Source organism: Patella vulgata, chromosome 4 (assembly GCF_932274485.2).
Source record: "Patella vulgata chromosome 4, xgPatVulg1.2, whole genome shotgun sequence".
Lineage (NCBI taxonomy): Eukaryota > Metazoa > Mollusca > Gastropoda > Patellidae > Patella > Patella vulgata.
In genome coordinates, this window is record NC_065882.2 from 82,190,837 (window position 1) to 82,212,594 (window position 21,758).

General features: G+C 37.3%; 2 protein-coding genes across 3 annotated transcripts in view; one reads left to right on the plus strand and one right to left on the minus strand.

The window, feature by feature from the left end:
* Nucleotides 1-28: 28 nt before the first annotated feature.
* On the plus strand, nucleotides 29-12,520 carry LOC126819803 (uncharacterized). The gene is made up of 6 exons (XM_050548033.2): nucleotides 29-139; nucleotides 3,618-3,939; nucleotides 5,183-5,269; nucleotides 6,490-7,126; nucleotides 8,540-8,711; nucleotides 9,629-12,520. The coding sequence occupies exons 2-6, from the start codon at nucleotides 3,667-3,669 to the stop codon at nucleotides 10,821-10,823; spliced, it is 2,364 nt and encodes a 787-aa protein (XP_050403990.2). The 5' UTR covers nucleotides 29-139; nucleotides 3,618-3,666; the 3' UTR covers nucleotides 10,824-12,520.
* Nucleotides 11,401-21,758, minus strand: part of LOC126819805 (splicing factor Cactin) — a 27,988-nt gene continuing 17,630 nt past the window's right edge. Inside the window, exons 12-19 of one of the 2 annotated variants that reach the window (XM_056100121.1) lie at nucleotides 20,464-20,573; nucleotides 20,121-20,323; nucleotides 18,657-18,849; nucleotides 17,580-17,735; nucleotides 15,358-15,441; nucleotides 14,983-15,033; nucleotides 13,707-13,769; nucleotides 11,401-13,089 (exon numbers count right to left, since the gene is read on the minus strand). In XM_056100121.1, coding sequence (XP_055956096.1) covers nucleotides 12,964-13,089; nucleotides 13,707-13,769; nucleotides 14,983-15,033; nucleotides 15,358-15,441; nucleotides 17,580-17,735; nucleotides 18,657-18,849; nucleotides 20,121-20,323; nucleotides 20,464-20,573 — 986 coding nt within the window. In that variant the 3' untranslated portion in view covers nucleotides 11,401-12,963. Of the gene's footprint in view, nucleotides 13,090-13,706; nucleotides 13,770-14,982; nucleotides 15,034-15,357; nucleotides 15,442-17,579; nucleotides 17,736-18,656; nucleotides 18,853-20,120; nucleotides 20,324-20,463; nucleotides 20,574-21,758 lie in introns of both variants that reach the window. The other variant, XM_056100120.1, reaches the window with a different exon arrangement.

A 21,758-nucleotide genomic window follows, 5' to 3' on the forward strand; every position in this document is an offset into this window, starting at 1 on the left:
CTACAAGAGCTCTTATGGGAATAAGGTACGAACAGTAAGACACGTGGTTTACATTTTGTAAACAAACTTGGCAGACTAGGAGACGTCTCGAAACATGAAATGTTTTGTATAATATAATATATGATAACTTGTAGCCATGGTCAGTTTCCCTATTGAAGTGGAAAAGTTTTTTTTTTATGTTTAAAGATACTTTCCCGCGTACAAACTCTGTTATTTGATGATATCTTTGAACTAAAACTAAAAGCATTCATAATTCATTTCAAAAATTTGCTTCAAATCCCTCTCAAAACTTTGTATAGCAATAAATAAACTGTTGTTAGACGCCATTTATGTCATCTTACTTCATTGTGGGAGGGTCAGTTTTTCAGAATGTATTTTTTCAATTACTAACTGTCCATTTTTACCATACATATACTATTCAAAAAAAGTAGGGGATATTTGATTTTTAAGTGTTATTAAAGTCACCTAATGAAACTGACGAAGAAACAAATGACAAAATGAAATGAAGTTCACATTCATCGATTTATTCCAAATGATCGTTAGACTAAGTAAGGCACAGACTGACCATTATAAGGGTAAAATGATACCCGGGGTCAAACAGCAAAGTTACCACAGCATCACAACCAAGTCAGTAACGGGTAAATCCTCCTCTGTTTGCCAAACAAGCATTGATCCGACGTGGCATACTCCTAATGAGACGTCTAAGGTCATTTTGGTCCAGATTGTCCCATTCCTGTTGCAACGCAGCAGCAAGTTCTTGGACATTGGCAGGACGTTGTTGACGTTGACGTAACCTCTGTCCAAGCATGTCCCAGACATGCTCGATGGGGGAGAGGTCGGGACTCAGTGCTGGCCAAGGTAATGTGGTGATGTTCTGTTGTTGGAGGTAACCTGTAACGATCCTGGCCCTGTGACATCTTGCGTTGTCATCCTTGAAGATGAAACGGCGGCCATGACGTCGTGCAAACGGCACAACATGGACTGCCAAGATGTTGTCCCGGTAGTACTGGCCTGTAACACGCCCTGCAACAACATGTAAAGCCGTTCTTCCAGCAACAGTGATGCCTCCCCACACCATAACAGAACCACCCCCAAATCGATCATGTCTGATGACGTTAACGTCTTGGAAGCGCTCGTTTCGACGACGCCACACCCTCCTACGTCTGTCCAAAAAATCAACAGTGAACCTTGACTCATCTGAAAACATCACATTGCTCCAGCGTCGATTATCCCAGTGTTGACGATCCCTACACCAACGACGTCTTGCCTGAATGTGATGATCTCTCAAACAAGGGATCACGCGAGGACGTCGGGCGCGAAGGTGACCCCTATGCAGTCGATTCCGAATCGTCTGGCCACTCACTCTCACACCAGTGTCTGTTTGAAGACGAGCGCTGATCTGATTTGCTGTGATGACACGATTTCTCAAGGCCAAGGTACGGATAAATCGATCCTGGGCTTGAGTTGTCGCCGTTGGTCGACCTGAGCGTGGTCTGTCCTGTACAGATTGTGTATCACGGTATCTAGACCATAGCCTGCTTATGACAGACTGAGAAACATTCATCGTCCGCGCCACAACCGCCTGTGTTGTGCCGATCTGTAGCATGCCAAGGGCACGTAACCTTTCATTTTGGGTAAGCCGACGCATATCAAAATTTGTTTTCTGGTCACTAAAACAATTAAACTGATGTTTCCACCCTGGAATTCAATGCCACAATGACTGTAACATTCAACGTCAGAGTCGTGCAAATCTTGGGTTGGACCCCCATGATGATCCCAAGCATCACCTGCATTCCATGCGGTAGCTATTGGTGCGTTTGGGCGTCACATGTAACTGGAAATGTTTCTTCTGTTAGGTTCTATAGTGACGTTTTTCGTAGTCATTTGCATATTTTAGTATTATGCCCCCAAAATCAAATATCCCCTACTTTTTTTGAATAGTATATGTTAGGCGCAATCTTCACCCCTCGCGCAGATTACCCCCGCGCATGCGCGAATATCCGTCAAATTTCCATTGAGTAATCTGCGCGCGCGAAGTGGACTTTGTCCGGGCTATTCAATGGATTACTGCGATGATAATCCACTAGGTTACGCAGGTAGTAATAGTAGATAATCCGCCTAATCTTAAAGGTATTCGCCATGGATCACTGCGTTAGTATTAGTCATTTTAATGAATTTTGTGACCGTCAGTTTACTGGTACAAGCACGAGCAAGGATATACGGAAAGAAAAGTATGACCGCATAGCCATAGTTGACTACTACTAAAAAATACTATGCTAATGACTTTCTAAATCAATGGGTTGTGCGGTTGGTGGTGTCTGCTGGAAATACCTTAACCTTTATTTACGTGTCTGACCATAGATATCATTAGTGATTGGTTGATTTATTGTTTTGATTATGCACATGCAGTCACGTGATCAGCACCGATTAAGATAACTAGAATTAAAAATCTTATTTTCGAGAACACACGCTAATTATGTAGTGATTTTGAAAATATTTCACTACAAAGTCAATAGGGGGCAGATCATATATCTAGTTACGTCTGAAACACTAACATCTCTAAAAACATCGAGGGGTAATAAGCGCAAACTTGGCCATCTGCGCTCCAGCTTGATAAGCGCAGATTGCAATCTGCGCTAGGGGTAAAGATTGCGCCTAACACATATAAGGTCCATAAATTCTTGATTATTTTTTGTCAACTTCTTTTTCCCAAAGCTGCTAACCATTTGATCAAGAAATAACAACCGTTCCCTCAGGCAATTTAAGCTAGCATACAATATGCTTCAGACCACAGTCAAGTTCTTGCCCCATGGGTGTTTTTCGGGTAATCCAGTATTTTTCTAGTAAAATTGGCCATCTATACTTTCCATATATACCAAATTTGCCATACTTTTATTGGAAATAACCACCTGATAAATACTTAGGGACAATGACCATACCTTTAATACAATTTCTTTTCCCTGGAGAATTTCCACTTATCACCGATTGATAGGCCTACTGAGTACTATCGTGATGGAGCTGACTTTTACTTTTGCCAAAGTTATTTAATTAATGACTAGAGTAGATTATATCCTACACCGCTAGAGTAAAAGGGGCTGTAAGTGTATTTGTTATAACACTATCGATCAGTGTGTAACAGAATATCGGTATTGTAAATATAAACTTTATTTACATTAGGGACAGAGACAAGAACATATTATCATCGACCTTATATATACAGAATGAATTCGTTTTCCTGCAGCATTCTATAGCATTCTATAGAATCCCACAAACTTCTATAGAAACCTGTACTTTTTCTATAGGACTTTTTCATAAGGGTAATACATTGTTACCCATGATATTATAATCACAAACAATGTATTCTCTAGCTGTCATATTTTCAAGCAAATGGTCAGGGTTAGGTGGCGAAATGGTTGAACGCGTGCGCATTAGATCATACGGTCTGTTATGAGTCCAGTGGCATGATTTCGATTTCCTGCTCATATTTGACAAGGGGTCGGTAGGTTTGCCTATCCAAGCTCATTGGTTTTCTCCGGATCCTCTGATTTCCACCCACTGCTTAAACCTTTACATATTTGCAAGCGAATCATGGCAACCTATCTTTATCTATGTTCCAGACACCGTAAAGAAAAACGTCGGAAGTTGAACAGAAATTGCTGCATCAAAATGGAGCAAAGATGGAAAACACTAAAGATAATTCATCAGATGATTTCAACAGGTTGTACAGACCTAAATCAGAAGGAATCAACTAATCTGTGCTCAGTGTTTAAAATTCTGTTGTCATTGGAGATAAAATCATGTGACCTATATCCATCTCGTTGTTTACATTGTCATCAGTTGCTAGGGTTAACGGTTGTCAAGATATTATATGAGAATTGTAATGAAGAACCATGGCGACGCATTTGTTTAACATTTGATGGGTGTTTAGAGGATATATTGGTAGGTATATTTATCTTCATGCAATGGCGAATATAGAGGGAGATATTGCGGCATGTCTGAACCGAGTCCTGGGACCTCAGCAGGCCTTGATATAAGACATGCATACATGTCACAGACTCTGTCAAGTGATAATTTCTTTTTTACTTAACGTAATGTATATATACATGCACAAGGGTGGACATAAGGTAGGCCTACAAATTTTTGCACATCATATATATAATAATATATACGTTGTGTGATAATTTATGTATGACAAGGGGGTGGGGGGATGACCGAATGGTTAGCGCGTGCGCGTTTTATCATAAGGTCTGTCATTGAGTCAACTGGCGTGTTTTGATTTCCTGGTTATACGTGACAAGGAGTAGGATCTCCTGCCCAACCTCGTGAGTTTTCTCCGGTTTCCTCCAACTGCTTAAGACCTGTGCAAGCGAATTATTGAAATAAAATTGAACCATATGTTTGTCCCAAAAAATGAAATAGTTTTTGTCGAGTAGACGTTAAACCCCATTTCTCTCTCTCTCTTTGGATCCCCTTTTTTGGAAATCCTGGTTTTTCCACTTTTAAGTCATTTTAGACATTATTTAAGTTTTTCTCTCATGATATAATCAAAAGTATTTTCAGTTTGATCCATTAAAACATTGATTTGATTGGCTTAGATTTTAAAATCAAAAAGACAATGAAAGGGTGTTTTCAATCTGGTTAAAACACAGATCTTATTTCGTTTCGTTTTTTATAGTTCAAAATTTTGTTTTACTTGTCTTTACTACACTGAAAGAGTTGTTATATAACCTGTGTTCTGAATGATGTGAGGGATTAGCCAATGAAACGGTCTGTTACGGCGAGTTTTTGGCGTGAGGTACACAGAACACGGAAACTCTGGGTAACCCACTAGAAACATCATCGCTGATTGGTGAATCAAATGTCTGACATCATAGGATCAAAAGCCGCTCGTATGACCTCTGACACAACCTTCCACCACAACCGGTCAGATCTTCATGTAGTAGAGGCCATGGAAAGTATAAAAAAGTGAAACGAAATATAGATCTGTATTTTAGTTAGATTGGTGTGATTTAATAGGATAAGACAATCCTGCAGACATTGCAAGAAATATCAAATCAAGTGTTTGGATTGGGGGTGAGCTGTAAGCATCCACTCACACTGGGCTATGCATTCACTGGCCTGTACAGTGTAGCTATACCAGTATATATATTTTTTCCAACTTTTTCTTGTGATTTTATTCCAGATAAAATGTATATTTCAAGGTGATAAATTTATGAGTTATTCTGCACAAAAGACTGTGTTAGCCATCTTGAAGTCAGATATTTATTTGGTGAGTTATTTTTGGTATTTCGTTTGTGTGAGGGGGGTGTTTAAAGATACATTCCCAGGTACAAACTGGGTGATATGATGATATATTTGGACTAAAAACATATTCAAACTAATTAATTTATCATAATTTTGCTTCAAATCCTTCTCAAAACATTGCAATTGTCGAGGAATACCCTGGCTATAAAAAATCGATCAAAAGAGATCATGTTTGTATCACATGGCTTACCTCTCTCAGTACCTAGCAACGCAAGTTAAGTCAGAGGAGAATTCATTGCATACACAAGACGATGTTGTCTTTAATTGCTGACTATTTATTACAAATATCAAATCCTAATTAAATTTTCAGATTATCCACTGCTTCCGTCTTTTTCCGTGATTTTTATCTCAGAAAATGTTGTACATCTAATTCTTCATAAAGTTTATTAAAATGTACATCAAGCTCTCAATCTCCGCGTGCAACCTTCGATGTCACGCGTGCAGACACTTCTAATTGTCGGGCGGTCGATTAGGGAAACCCTTACATTTTTGTCCTGTATACGCTCCATGAGTGTTTTTCAGGGAATCCAGTATTTTTCTAGTAAGATTGGATATCTCTACTCTCCATATATACCAAAATTGCCATACTTTTATTGGAAATAACCACCCGATAAATACTTTTCTGGGAATGTAGCTTTAAGGGCCACTCGACAATAATTAAACTCAAACTTGGAAGAGGTAGTTCCTGCAGGGCTGGTATTATTCGGGTGGAACAACAAAAATCAAACCCACCCATGAACAGGGTTTGAATTTGATGAAGCCTATGTAGAAATGTTGCTGCCCAGGCAAACTTCTCCCTCACTTTTTATTTCATTAATTTGCTTGCGCGTAAGGGTCTTTGTGGGGGGAGGGGGGAAACCAGAGGACCCAGAGAAAACCCACAAAGTTGGACAGACAACCCTACTTCTTGTCATGGACAAGTGGGGAATCAAAACCACACCACTTGACTAAATGACATACCTAATGATGCAACTCGCACAGCCACCCAACCCCCCGGAATTCGATATAAGAGTGGGCTGTAGCACTGTTATCACTGCAAAATTTCCCTCATAGCACACTGCAAGGTATATGTTTGTTTTCATTAGCCCAGTCGGTGCAGAAAAGTAGGACGTTAAATCCCCATTTCATTTCAGTCGGAGTCAGTGCAGAAAACGGGGATGTTAATTTTAATTTTTTTTATTTCAGGAGGAAAGAAAATCAAACCTTCTAAGAAAAATCGTGGAAGGAATTGAACAAAAGGAATCCAGATCAGTTCAGATAGTTCTAGAAATATTATGTCAATTAGTGTCGAGAAAGAACGATCAAACTCTGAATGAGATTTGTTTTAAAATTATGCAATCAAAATTACCTCACGTTTTACAGCTGGCAAAATGTGGATCGGGTTCGGTTCTTAAACTGGAAATTTTTACACTCGTTCAAAAAACTGTAAAATATATAAATCGACAACCAAAACGTGAAGAACGGATGAAAACAGTTTTAGGTGATTTTCTATTAGAAGTGATTCCTGTGATATTCTGTGATTCGAATTTAGACAAGATGTCGATCAGAAAATTATTGGATATTTTCAACACGATGCTGAACTTTTCTGATTATTTGATTTTACAGAAAAATTTGGATGAATTTTTTTTAAGATTTTGTTTGAAGTTTTATGAGTCTTTGTCTGAGAAAGGATTTTTTGAAAATGTGACGACACGTAACGTTGGATTTACGGGTTGTTTGGTTCGGAGGTCTCGACTTGATCTTCCGTTATTACGGAGATTAATTTTACTGACTTTTACTGTGTTTAATGTGATAATTAAACATGATCGGGATTTGGAACTCGGTAAGTATTTGTGATCATGATTCATCTTTTTTACTCTTGAAATGAAATGGGGTTTAACGTCCTACTTTTCTGCTCCGACTGGGCTAATGAAGACAGACTTACGGCATACAGTATCCTTTGGGGGAAATTTTTCCCAGTCAGTGGCACTATGGCCCACTCTTATATCGAATTTTAACTGCCAAGGGATCTTTTACGTGAACGCCAATGTAAACACAGGACCTTGGTGTTTCTTCCCATCCGAATGACTAGACAACTGTCCTTGTCAGGCCCTCCGTTCTGCACCACTGACAAGGGGAAACCACGTCGGAAAATCCTGATGAACTTTCTCGGACAATGCAGGGATCGAACACGCGACCCCCAGTCTAGCGAGCCAGCGTCTTACCCACTTAGCCACTGTGGCTGCCACATTTATTTTAAACGTACGTAAATATTGACTACGCCAATCAAAGTGTTCTTTTTTTTACATTTGTTTTGAAAGTGCCTGATACTACTGCTCTGTAGACCAGGGGGGTTGGATGTCCAAATGGTTAGCGCGTGCGCATTGTAAGATTAGGTCTGTCATTGAGTCAACGTGTGTGGTTTGGATTCCCAGGTTGTACGTGACAAGGATTAGGGTCGCCTGTCCAACCTCTGGTTTCCTCCCACTGCAATCGAATTATTGAAATGAAATTGAACCATGTGTTAGTTCCGATATGACCTAGTTTGTGCCAAGTGGACGTTAAACCCCATTTCTCTCCCTCTCTGTAGATGGTTTCAAGCTAGAAATAGCCGTATACATGTACATACAGTAGTTTAAAGTGATTCCGTGACTCAGATCATGGTTTGAAGAAAGAAAATGAAATGGGGTTTAATGTCCTACTTTTCTGTACCAACTGGGTTAATTAAGACAGGAATACGCCGTACAGTAAGGGAGTGTGTCTATTCTTCCCATTCAATCAAATCTATCCCAAGTACAGCAACATGACAACCCCTCGTTTAATCTGAGGTCTTCCCTGACACTTTGGACAGTGATTTAAGGTATTAAAAATGGTGGAAGTACATTGTTTGTCTCCAAACAGTATTGTTTACATTGTAACCCTTGATAGCATCGTTTGTCACACTATCGTGCGTAAATATTTTGTGAGTCATGATGTAATGTTATGTAAACAATGTCGAGCTCTGTTTAAACCCGAATGATATTGTTACGCAGTTAGGCATTGGTTGTTAATCGGACTATCGACCAGTCATAATTTGGAACAGAAATTTGCTTTCATTAAGGCAGTGCTTGAGTGGGATTAGGTCTAATCAAACCAAACACTGCGAGGAGTATGATTTTGCAGATGTTGTTTATTTTACAGATTTTACTGTTTGGTTGTTTATTTTACAGATATTGTTTATTTTACAGATGTTGTTGATTGTTTGTTTATTTTACAGATGATGTTGTTATTTGTTTAGAGAATTGTATAAAGAGTATTGGTCAGTTGATGTCGCTATCAGATGATGATATATCACTACAATGGCTCCCTCTAGTATTAGAAGACCAGGATGATGCGTATATCGAATGTTTACTTTGTTTATTAGATTTAAATATCTCCTTATATAAAAGGTATGTTTTATGATCTTATAGCCACTAGTATCATTTCTTTGGAATATATGGAGAGATAGAGAAAAGAATGGATTTTAACGTCTACTCGACACAAACTAGGTCATTTTGGGACTAACATGGTTCAATTTTATTTCAATAATTCGCTTGTGCGTAGGGTCTTTAGCAGTGGGAGAAAATCCATGAGGTTGGACAGGTGACCCTAATCCTTGTCATGTACAATCAGGGAATTGAAACCACACCAGTTTACTCAATGACAGACCTTATGATACAGCGCGCACACGCCAACCATTTGGCAACCCAACCCCCTGTGCCTATATTGGCATGGCAACCACTGAAATTGCACCCCTGTCTAAACAAATGCAATACTCCCAGTACCTGTCAGTGGTTCCCAGAGTTTGTGCCCTACCTGCCACAGGTAGTTGCAATCTCGTTAAACTACAGATCTATATTTCGTTTGGTTTTTTATACGTCCACGTGCATGCCCCGACCCCCTGGGGCAGTGTCACACCCACTTTTTTTGTTAATATTTTGTCTGTAAATTTGGCAAAACAAACCCAATGCCTAGCCTTCTTTGCCTCTTGTCATATTACAGCCATTTCATATTTCATTCTCTTCATATTAAAAAGTACCATATCAATCAAAGTAAGAATGTGGCGTATATTGCAGCGTTAGCGATGCTGTTGTTTATACTTTCGACAGCCTACAGTACATGAAGATCTGACTGGCTGTACTGGAAGGTTGTGTCAGGGGTCATACTAGCAGCTTCTGACCCTAAGATGTAATACAATGATTAATCTATCAAGGTTGACATTTCTAGTGGTTTACCCACAGTTCCGTGCATCAAACGCCAACAACTCGCTGTAACAAACCATTTCATTGGCTTATCTTTCACTTGTAAACTATATTGTTTATTTCAGAAATCCAGAATTGCGAGTTTTGAAGAGCATTGATCCATATCCTCCGTTTTTACAATTGTTAGAAACGACAAATTACGATCATAGCGTTGTTATTGACTGGCTTGTCTCCCCTGAAACATGTTTTCTGCTCTATTTCTTCCGTTTTTTAAGAACTATTGTCGGTGATTGGTCACAGTTTGTTGCTGCTGTTCATTCCAAATATGGAAAGGATTGTAAAAAAGAAAAAATGGTGTTTGTTGAAGAATCAGAATCAAAATCAGAGAAATCATGTCTGGTGACACCTAAAGAAATGTCTGAAAATTATGTTGAAGTGTCTGTTGTAGATGGTAGAAAAACAACAAATGGTTTAATGGCCGATAATGTGGCAAATGAATCGTGTGAAATGGAAATTGATTCTGTAAGGCCAAATTCCGTTCAAAATGTCACAGATGCTTGTAACAAAGATTGTGTCGTTGTAACGGCCGATAATGCGATGAATGAATTGTGTGAAATGGAAACCGATTCTGTGACGCAAAATTCTGTTGAAAATGTCGCAGAAACTTGTACTAATTTAGAAATTGAAGAAAATGATATGACTCGGGAAGGCAAACATTTACTAGGTATTCAGAATATAAGTCAAAGTAATGAAAGAGTGAACAGTATTAACGAGATCACTAAATTCAACGTCCATGATGATAATATCAGACAAGTAACGAGTGGATTGGCTGCTATCATGTCATATGATGATGATGATGATGATGATGATGATGATGATGATGATGATGATGATGATGGTGGTGGTGGTGGTGGTGTTGATGATGTTGATGGTGGTGGTGGTGGTGGTAGTGATGATGATGATGATGACCAAAACATAGACTGTGATAATAATTCCTTACATATTGAGAAAAGACAATATTCAGATTTTAAAATATCTGCCGGGAGCAAGAAGTTGGGAAGTAACAATAAAAATTCTTCGAATAGACATGAAAGTGTTAATAAAAGTGACGTTAATCCAAATATTTCTGAACTTGCGTGTAACAGTGAAACTGATTGGACAGCAAGAGCATGTGATATGTTGTGTTTAGAACGGGTTATGGGTATGTTTATTCGTGTAAGAATGAAGATAGAAAGACTAGTCGATCAAGACTTGTTTCCCTATAATCCAGTCCCATTATTAAACTTGGTAATACAGTGTGAAAGCTTGTATGAAGCCTAATTTCTCTACCAGTTAATGTGATCAATGCAAAAATTATTTGGAAACTTAAAAGTTTTGTTGTGTTATGTTTTTTAGGTTTAAATTGTTGATTGTGTATTGGTTAGCTGTGCCTTTTCCCTCCCAATTACTTACAATGTGTATAGGTTAGGTGTGCTGTCTCCCTCCCCAATTACTTACAATGTGTAAAGGTTAGCTGTGTCGTTTCCCTCCCCAATTACCTACAATGTGTAAAGGTTAGCTGTGTCGTTTCCCTCCTCAATTACTTACAATGTGTAAAGATTAGCTGTGCTGTTTCCCTCCCTGATTATTTACAATTAAAGATTAGCTGTGCTGTTTCCCTTCCTAATAATTTATAGTTAAAGGTTGGCTGGTCGTTTCCCTCCCCAGTTACTTTTACAATGTGTAATGGTTACTTGTTTGTCATTTGATAGATTTCTTATAGCAAAATATTTGATGTACTTTTTCACAAGTCCTAGTTGGGATTTCTTGTGAAACGAGACTCGGGATAGGTAATCTACGTAGTCCATCTTGTTAGTCTGGTTAAACCAGACTAAAATGAAAGCGACAAGATGAGAAATTCAAGATGGATGTAGATGTTTATTTATAGATTATATATACAGATGTTCATCAATATTTACATTTATACATCATATTATTCTCTTTACTTATATGACTGACTAAAAAAACAAACAAGACAGAAATATTAACTTTAATTTCCTTTATATTTCACTGAAACGTGGATTGAATGTAGGTTTCATCCATATATCCCTCATAGTACACTGTATGGCGTATGCTTGTCTTCATTAGCCCAGTCGAAGCAGAACAGGAGGATGTTAAAGATACGTTCCTGTGTACAAACTCAGTGATTTGATGATGTATTTGGACTAAAAACATATTCAAATCCTTCTCAAAACACTGTTTTCGTGAGGGAATACCCCTACTATAAAAAATCTATTAAAAGAAGTCATGTTTGTGACACGTGACTTAGCTGACGCACTACCTAGAATTGGGTGCGAAGCCAGAGGAGAATTTATTGCATACACAAGACGATGTTGTCTTTAATCGCTATCCATAAATCATAAATGTAGAAGCCTAATTAAATTCTCAGATTATCCACTGCCCACGTCTTTTTTCATGGTTTTTATCTCAGAAAGTGTTGTATGTCTAACTCTTCATAAAGTTTATCACCATATACATCAAGCGCTCAATCTTCGCGTGCTACCTTTGACATGACGCAAGCAGACATTCCTTCATGTAATCGTCGGGCTGTCGATTACGGAAACCCTTACATTTTTGTCCTGTATGTATCCCATGAGTGTTTTTAAGGGAATCCAATATTTTTCTAGTAAGATTGGATATTTCTACATTCCATATATACCAAAATTGCCATACATTTTTTTTTTAGAAATAACCACCTGATAAATACGTTTCTGAGAAAGTATCTTTAAACCAAGCCTGGAAATAAGGCACCTGTCACAGACAATGTCGGGCACAGATTCAGGGTTTGTCAGGCACAAAACCGCTGGTGCCTGTCATTTTTTCAGCAATGATTTGTCTTTTTTATTGATATTATTAATACATGTCCGACACTAAGTTGAAAATGTCGGGTACTATTTCATTAGTGCCGGACATTTTGTCGGGTACATCTAAAACCGTTATTTCCAGGCTTGCTTTAAACTCCATTTTATGTCATTTCATATATTTAAACCAGAATTAAATTTAGAGCATATGACAAGCTGGAATGTTTAACTGTCAGACCTGTTAAAATATGAGCCCTGACCCAGTTGTACACAGGGTCTTATTCATATTAATCTTATCTTGATTTCCTCGTGTAATTACGTTCTTGTTACTTGAACAAGTATTCTTCTCCGTCTCTATTTACACTGTAATTTTATTCAACTTCCTTATATAGAAATAACGACTTGAATATATCCAGCCTTAACGGTATTGTCAATATCGCGTTATTTAGGAATAACCTTCTTTTTTGTTTACTCGTACATATTTTAATATTCTTCTTCCTCCTCCTTCTATATTGTAATTTATTCAACTTCCTTATTTTGGAATACCTTCTTGAATATCCAGCCCCATTGTCATTGTCAATACAACTATAATATTAAACTGTCTATCTTGAATATCCAGTCTATCTTCTGTAACGAAATCGTTTAAAATGAAACCAGAGTTGGAAGATATTATTGGTGAACTGACAGCGAAATCCACGTTTGTATGAATATTCCCATTCTCTGTTTACCACTTTAAAAGCTATATCCTGAAATAAACATATAGACTTGAGTTAAAATAAACACATAGACTTATTTGATTTTCGGTTAAACATACATTATGCAAGAGCTAATCTGCCTATTGTAGGTCTTTCTTAAGCCTGAAATGTTATCTAAATTATTAATTAGACATTAATCAACTCTCGATGCCATGGCTAGCCTGCGATATTTACTGGATTTAAATACATTTTGTGATTGATGATTTAATGTCAAAATGGATAATCGAGACTATGATTTTTAACGTACTGACTTTAGTAATGATGATCGAGGCTAGGCCTAAATTCAAACGCTCATATCTTAGTTCATTGTGGAGCAATTTGACTGAAATTTTCAGCATATTCCCTTTACATTATCCAATTTTTAACTATTATAGCGAGAACTGTCAGCTCTTTATCTTATCTCCCATAATGCCTCTTTAAGTTTTATTATGAATTACAATTCATAAAATGGAGAAGGCGGATGAAAGGGGAGACTACTAGCCTGGTTAGATTTCATAAATTGCAGATTTCACGCCTAAAGTCAACCAAGAAGTACAAGTGAGCCATGAAACTGAACATGAAAAATTTGAAGGAATCAAGTCCAGTAATAAACTAATAACAAAACCTACCTCATATGGAGCACTGGCACGAAATCTTAAAATAGCAAAATCTTTCTCATTCTCACATGGGGTCTGAAAATACATTTTAATAACTTTTAAAATATTAATTTCATATGTATCACTGTAACTTGGGTATCATTTAATCTTGTGTATCTAGCACTAATTTTTCTCACAGTTAAAACAACCCAAAATCATCTAATTTGTACTTGATTTGTGTGCAGTTTAAAGCTGATCATTAAATTTTTGATAATGAGTGTCCAATTTACAAGTATTTAATTCCTGACCACTGTTCAAAAATTAATCATTATACATCATTAATCAATTGGGTTGTTTATATTTTAACAATAATCAAGAAATTAAATTGTTTATAAACAAAGATTTGATATGGAATGAATGTGAGAGATATTAGTGCTAGACACACAAGATTAAATGATATCTGGGTTACCGTGTATCCAGAACAATAATTTTGGCATGGTTTCGCAGATTGCTGGCAAAGAAGGGTGTCAAAATATACCCATGCTTCATCGAATTGCACAGGGCCTTCAATGCAATAAATGTGTTTAGTTGTAGGTCAGTAAAGACAAGAAAATAACAATGGATATGACTCTTATAGTAAGTGCAGGCGAACTGCACCACACATAATTACACTAAACAAATCTACGGACAAGACACAATGCGCAGAAATCACAAACAAACGAACATATCAAATTAAGTGAATGGATCCAGGGGCTAGTCCTAAGCATCCACTGCGCTGTAGTGATACAAACTATGTCAGTTTAGGATTAACATATGTACAATTTTATTTTATGATCAGTAGTGGAATACCGCATTTTATCAGTGAAATAAAAGTGTTATTCCACTGGCTAAAGAAGTCCATGTTGTTTTTACCTAAAATGATTGTAAAATCATAAAATAAATAGAACATTTGTGGTTTTGTCGTGAATAACATATTTTATTTCATCTCTAAGCAAGAAAACGTTTATATTTTCACTCATGCTACGCATTCGTGAAAATATAAGTTTTCTTGCTTCTCGATGAAATAATATATGTTATTCACTCTAAAACGACAAATATCCTCTATTTATTTTAATAATTTGTTTGCACGTAGGGGTCTTTAGCTGTGGGATGAAACCGGAGTGAACCTATGAGTTAGTGCAGCGACCCAACTCATTATCATGTACAAGCTGGGAATCAAAACTACACCACTTGACTCAATGAAAGACCTTATGATATAACACACACTTGTTCAACCATTTGACCACCCAACCACTCAAGCAGAACTTACCACTGTATATTCTGGTGTTTTCGATTTTTCTATTAAATCAGGATAAAATATCTACAATACATCAAAATTATACAGTTATTGGAAATGTGAAAAGCAAGTTTTAAGAAAAAATATGGAAAAATTCAGCAGTTTTAAATTATACATCACTCATAGTTGGGGTGAAGCTACCTGAAAAATGTTCCCTTAAATTTTAAAGTTATTGAATTTAAAATGGTACAAGTAGTTAGGAATTTAAAGAAATTTTTTTTTTTCGGGTACCTTCCCCTCCCCCCTTATAGCTGATGTAGTAGACTTTGTCAGTGATCTTATATAAGCTGGGCTTGGTAAATAGTACTGAATTGACTATTCTAAGAGAATGACAGTAGATTAACTTACATTAAATTTATATCCTTGAACAATTTTTGGTGGTGGATTATCTATATCATAATGTGTTTGATTGTATTTATTCCATTCAAAACCCTGAAATTATACAAACATAATAATATAAACTGTCTTGTTCACATTCAGCAGAAATCACACATTTCACTGAGTCTCCAAAATAATGTTGCAGTGGACTCTGTCACATCCGACATTTGAATACTATGACATTCTGTGAAATCCGACATCTTTTTCATGTCCCAATATATTGGAGCCACGGTGGCTAGGTGGTTAAGACACAGGCTCGCTAGCCTGGAGGTTGGGTGTTCGATCCCTGCATTGGCCGAGAAAGTTCATTCGGATTTTCCGACGTGGTTTCCCCTTGTCAGTGGTGCAGAACGGAGGGCCTGACAAGGACAGCTGTCTAGTCCTTCGGATGAGACGGAAAACCGAGGTCCCGTGTATACATTGGAATGCACGTAAAAGATCCCTTGGCAGTTGGAATAATATATGAGAGTAGGCGATAGTGCCGCTGCCCGGGCAAAATTTCCCTCATAGCACACTGTGTGGCGTATGCCCGTCTTCATTAGCCCAGTATAGGAGCAGAATAGTAGGACGTTAAACCCCATTTCATTTCATTTCATTTTGTCCCAATTTATTTCTTTATTACTTCAACCAAAAAATCTTTGAGTAATCCAGACTCTGAATATTCCGAATAACGACATCAATCAGCCGTCCCATCACACAATTTTCATTGAATCAACATTGTTTAATCCGGCCTTCAATCGGTGGGTGTGAAGCCACAAAAGATTAACAAGCAATTACCAATCAATTTTCAGTAAGATTAAAACTCGCTCGCGTAGATCTTTGTTGATTACTTTGATAATTTTATAATCGGTAAAGTGGAGAATCCTCGATGTTTTAAAGACGTGGACAAGAACAACCTGCCAGTCAATTGGTCGACCAATCGTAAGGCTTGGATGACAAGTAATATTTATTCTGATTGGCTCAAACCGTCAAATGAGGCGTCAACGACCAAGAGGACAATATCCGACTTGCTACAGATGGTGTCCGAAACAAATGCAACAGAAGACGATTTGATCAATTTTGACAATGGAATTCTGACCGAGTGTGACGACGACCTGGACACAGAATGACAGATTATCAATGAACACGTGACAGCAAAGACAAGTTTGCAATCAACTGGAGACAGAGACAATGAAGAAGATAAATTAACGACAGACTTGACCTATTCAAAATGCCTACGCATGCTAAATGAAATAAAAACACTCTGCGTAATCGGACATATTGTAACGAAGACAGGTATATGCCATACAGTGTACTATGAGGAAAATTTTGCCTGGGCAGTGGCACTATGGCCTACTCTTATATCAAATTCCAACTGCCAAGGGATCTTTTACGTGCACACCAATGTATACATGTGACCTCGTCTTTTTTGTCCCATTCGAACGACACGACAACTGTCCTTGTCAGGCCCTCCGCCCTGCACCACTGACTCCCAGAGAACTTCTGATGCATTCCCAGGTTTCATCAATTCCACCCCCATTTTGTTTAATAATCAACATGTAGTAATAGTTTTAAAATTATATTTTTACAATGGTCATAATTGAAACAATTAATGAAATCAAATTTCTTTATTAATTGCAGATTTGTACACTCGACCAACAGTGACAGGGCTTGCCACAGACGCGAGCAGTTGCTCGCGCTCGCGCTGTGCTCGCGTAAATCTACATTTACGCGAGCGGTTCATTGCTCGCGCAAAATTTTAAGAAAACCCTGTAAAAATAATCAAAATATTGACAAGTTTATTGCCGAAACTAACCCAACAATGTCAATAACGTCATAAATTCGTCTGTCAAACTGAGATTCACCCAGCTGCACGCGGCATTTCCTCCTGAAATTTGATTGGCTAATAAAGTTACTCGCAACTTGTGTTACTAAAAATACACTTTAGACCTGAACGTCATGACTGGTTTTCCTACGAACACCAGTAACAAACACGTGATAATCGAGTCTAAAGTAAAGAATGTTTATTGCTTGCCTTGCTCGCCCAAACCTAAATTTGCGTGAGCAGTCATCTGCTCGCCATCAATTTATTCGTGGCCAGCCCTGAGTGATATCGTTCATCACGTCCAGACTCTAAGTTGTTGACAATGTGTAATACCCACAGCTCCTCTGTTCAGTTCTCATCATTTGTTACATAGTTGTAGGCTACTTACCGTGTGAACTCTGTTAAAAAATCGGGGTTTACGAGGACGGTATTTATCAGACCATAGAAAAGCCTGGCTATCCAAGGCTACTTCTACACTAAACGTGGCTTCATCATCATTCATGCCTTCCCTTGCTTTCTTCTCAAACTCTGTTTCTCCGTCAAGCTGTTAAATATAAAAAAGGGAGATAAAAGAAACATTTTCCTATTTATCAAAAATCTCTATGTAGATAAGCTAATTGCTGCGAACACTTTTTGGCACTTCAGAAATGCACATGTGAAAAAAATTATTGCTAGATACACAAGATTAAATGATACCAGGGTTACAGTGTAAAGAAATCAATAAAAGATCTTAGAATCATCCAAGTCATAATTAAATATCTATTTGCTTCATTTTATTAAGTTTTTCCAGCATATGCAAAGGTAGAAAATTGACAATTGTATCATGAGCATACGTCAATGGAATGTGCGCATACAATTATTAAATAGTAACAGAACAAAATAATTTAATCTCAATTTAACATCCAAGATGACAGAATATTGTGTTGAAGACTACTATTTGTGTCTGACAGTCAATGTTTTGAAACGTACCCTGACTCAACCAATGTTTTGAAATGTACCCTGACTCAATCAATGTTCTGAAACAGGGTTCCCGCGGCTTCGTCAAACATTTTTTCAAGGATATTCAAGGATAAATATACATCAAATTCAAGGATTTTCAACGACATTTTTTAGTCTAAAGTTACAATTTTTCATCTTAAAAATAACCAAAACATTACCAACTATCGTTATAATCTCATATTTAAAAGGAATTGAAGACATTTGAAACAAAATTAAGGATCTCAACTGAAATTCAAGGATATTTTCCTATTTCCGCGAAATTCAAGGATATTCAAGACCTTGAAAATGAAATTTTAAATTTAAGGATATTCAAGGATTTTCAAGGACCGCAGGAACCCTGTGAAACGTACCCTGACTCAATCAATGTTTTGAAACGTACCCTGACTCAACCAATGTTTTGAAACGTACCCTGACTCAAACAATGTTTTGAAACGTACCCTGACTCAATCAATGTTTTGAAACGTACCCTGACTCGACCAGTACTTTGTACTTGACTTCTGGCTAGCTCCAGTTTCTTGAGGTCATCAACGGGATCATAAACAACGGCATCAATATCGAGGTTCGACGGTTGCATTAGTTTCGGTGAATATCCTCCTGCTTCGTACTCATCAATAAAACCTTGTTCAATATCAGCTTCTGTTATTATCTCTTCCTCTGAACTACTAAAATATAAAATGAAATATATTTATAGATCTTGTGTATGCACACTCAATGCAACTGATGACAAAAAGTGGGTGTGAATGGCGCTATCCAGGCAAAATGTTCCCTATAACCACTGCATGACATATGCCTGTTCCCATCACCCAGTTGGTCCAGAAAAAATATGTCATTAATTAAATGCCATTTCATCTGGTTTTATTCATCTAATATTAGAAATAAAATGAAATGGGGTTTAACATCCTATTGTTCTGCTCTGACTGGGCTAATGACGACGGGCATACCCCTAAACTGGGCTAATGAAGACGGGCATACCCCTAAACTGGGCTAATGAAGACGGGCATACCCCTAAACTGGGCTAATGAAGAAGGGCATACCCCTAAACTGGGCTAATGCCGACGGGCATACCCCTAAACTGGGCTAATGAAGACGGGCATACCCCTAAACTGGGCTAATGAAGACGGGCATACCCCTAAACTGGGCTAATGACGACGGGCATAACGCCATACAGTGTGCTACATGGGAAATTTTTCCCAGACAGCAACGCTAAGGCCTACTCTTATATTGTAATCCAATTGTCAAGGGACCTTTTACGTGCACCCCAATGTGTACACAGTGCCTTGGTTTTTTGTCCCATCCGAATGACTAGACAGCTGTCCTTGGACATGAGCTACAGTTGGCTTGTTATTACAGAAATGAAAATGAAATGAAATGTGGTTTAAGATACTATTGTTCTGCTCCTACTGGGCTAATGAAGACGGTCATACGCCATACAGTTTGCTACAATGAGGGAAATTTTGCTCTTAGATTGAATTCCAACTGTCATGGTTACTTTTATGTGCACCCTAATGTGTACTCAGGAACTCGGTTTTACAATCTGATTAAAACACAGATCCTATTTTGTTTCATTTTTATAGTTCAAAATTTCCCTTTACTTGTCTTTACTACAGTAGGACCTGGAAGAGTTATTATATAACCCGCGTTCTCATTGATATGAGGGATTAGCCAATGAAACCGTCTGTTGCAGGGAGTTCTTGGCATGTGATTCACAGAACTTTAGGTATCAGACTAGAAACATCAATGCTGAATTAATCAACTGTCTGACGTCACAGAGTCAAAGGTCGCTCGTATGACCCCTGACGCGACATCCCACTACAACTGGTCAGATCTTCATGTAGTAGAGGCCATCAGAAGTATATAAAACGAAACAATTTATAGATTTGTATTTTAATCAAGGGACATTTAATATTAGAATTTTAAACGTGAAACATACTCATCATCATCATCAGAGTTATCTTTTCCTTCTTCAGTCTGTTGTGCCTCAGTTGTACCAGACGTCGATGGCTGTTCTTCCTGTTTAATGTCAACTTGATCTATAGTTCTACTAGTGGTGGTGTCGCCTGGGCTAGATGTCGATATGTTATTTTCACCATCTTCAGTTTTAACAGGAAATAATGGAGTAGGTTCTATACCTTGCTGTAATATAAGATAAATAGATGCCAGACAGTACTAATTTTGAATAATTTTTGCTTTCATTAGCAAAATAAATCTAAGCATTTTTAATTAAATTCTATTTTCGATACATGCGGAAATAAAAATAAAATCTTCCCACAAACCTCTCTCTTTAATTCGTGCAGTTTTTGTCGTAATACATCTTGATGTCGTTCACGCAGCCTCGTTCTGGCCATGTGAGCTTTTAATTGTTGTAATAACGACTCCCAGTATCCTACAATAAATAATTCCATAGTTACACATAAATCAGCCAAAAGTATACTGATTTCTTTCAATTGGATGTCTTGTCATTCGGATGGGATAGAAAACTTTTTTTTTTAAAACAATATTTTTATTCAGGATGTCTGAATGGGATTGGGGAACAGGCTTAACCTATGTAAAACCCCTCTCCCTAGATAATATATACATACATAGTATTAAAACAAAGGAACAAAATGGGTGTATATATACACAGTTAAAATGACAAACACATACATATATAAGTGTAAATACATATATAATGAGATGGATGGGAATGTACAATATATACTATATATATACAACCGATATGTTGTGGACATTATTAGATCCCCCAACCAGGGTTCTTAATCCATTTTGAAATGAACTGGCCACGGGTAGGCCTAACGAATAGTCGTCTTTTCAACAACAAACATGTTGGTTTATTCATACTCTATTCACGACAGTAATTGCATAATTCACTAATTGCATAACGTATTCGGGATAATAATAGCTGAAACTCTGAATAAACAGGACCTTTATAATTGCATACTTGTATCCATACATCGCTATAATATCGACATTTATAGTCATTATTATTTCAGCAACTAGCATTGCATATTCCTACTTTTGCTTTCATCCAACTAAACGGAAGTTATAAATTAGTAAAAACTACAAGTACATACAAATGTTTTTTTTTTAAATTATATTATTCGTAAGCACATGTTAATATATATAAAAATAAACAAGCCAACAGTGAGGCTGATGTCCCCCGCCGAAATTGCAAAATAAATAGATGACACATATTAATTAATCGCACATTTATTTTTTTCACTAAGTTTCATCACTCTCTATCAGATAGAATCAAGATTATCTTGTCCCAAACCATCGACAAATGAAATCGATTAGCTCTGCTTAGCTTCAGCTCGAAATGTTAATTATTGAACTCAGTCAAGACATTCACCTAATGAACATCTACATATACATCAAGTTTAAACATTCACCTAATAGACACCTATGCCAAGTTTGAACATTCTACCTCAATTAGAAGGAGAGTTATTGTGTTCCAAAGTTTCTACCAATCAAATTGCTTATCACTCTGCTTACCCTCAGCAAAAAATGTTCATTATCGAACTTAGTTAAGGTATTCATATAATAAATCGATACACCAAGTTTCATCAAT

Excerpts from the sequence above, each read along its gene's own strand:
- LOC126819803 (XM_050548033.2), top strand. The coding sequence starts at position 3,667 with ATGGAGCAAAGATGGAAAACACTAAAGATAATTCATCAGATGATTTCA. Across the intron at positions 3,940-5,182 it reads GGTGTTTAGAGGATATATTG|ATAAAATGTATATTTCAAGG; the intron begins GTAGGTATATTT and ends ATTTTATTCCAG. Across the intron at positions 8,712-9,628 it reads AATATCTCCTTATATAAAAG|AAATCCAGAATTGCGAGTTT; the intron begins GTATGTTTTATG and ends TGTTTATTTCAG.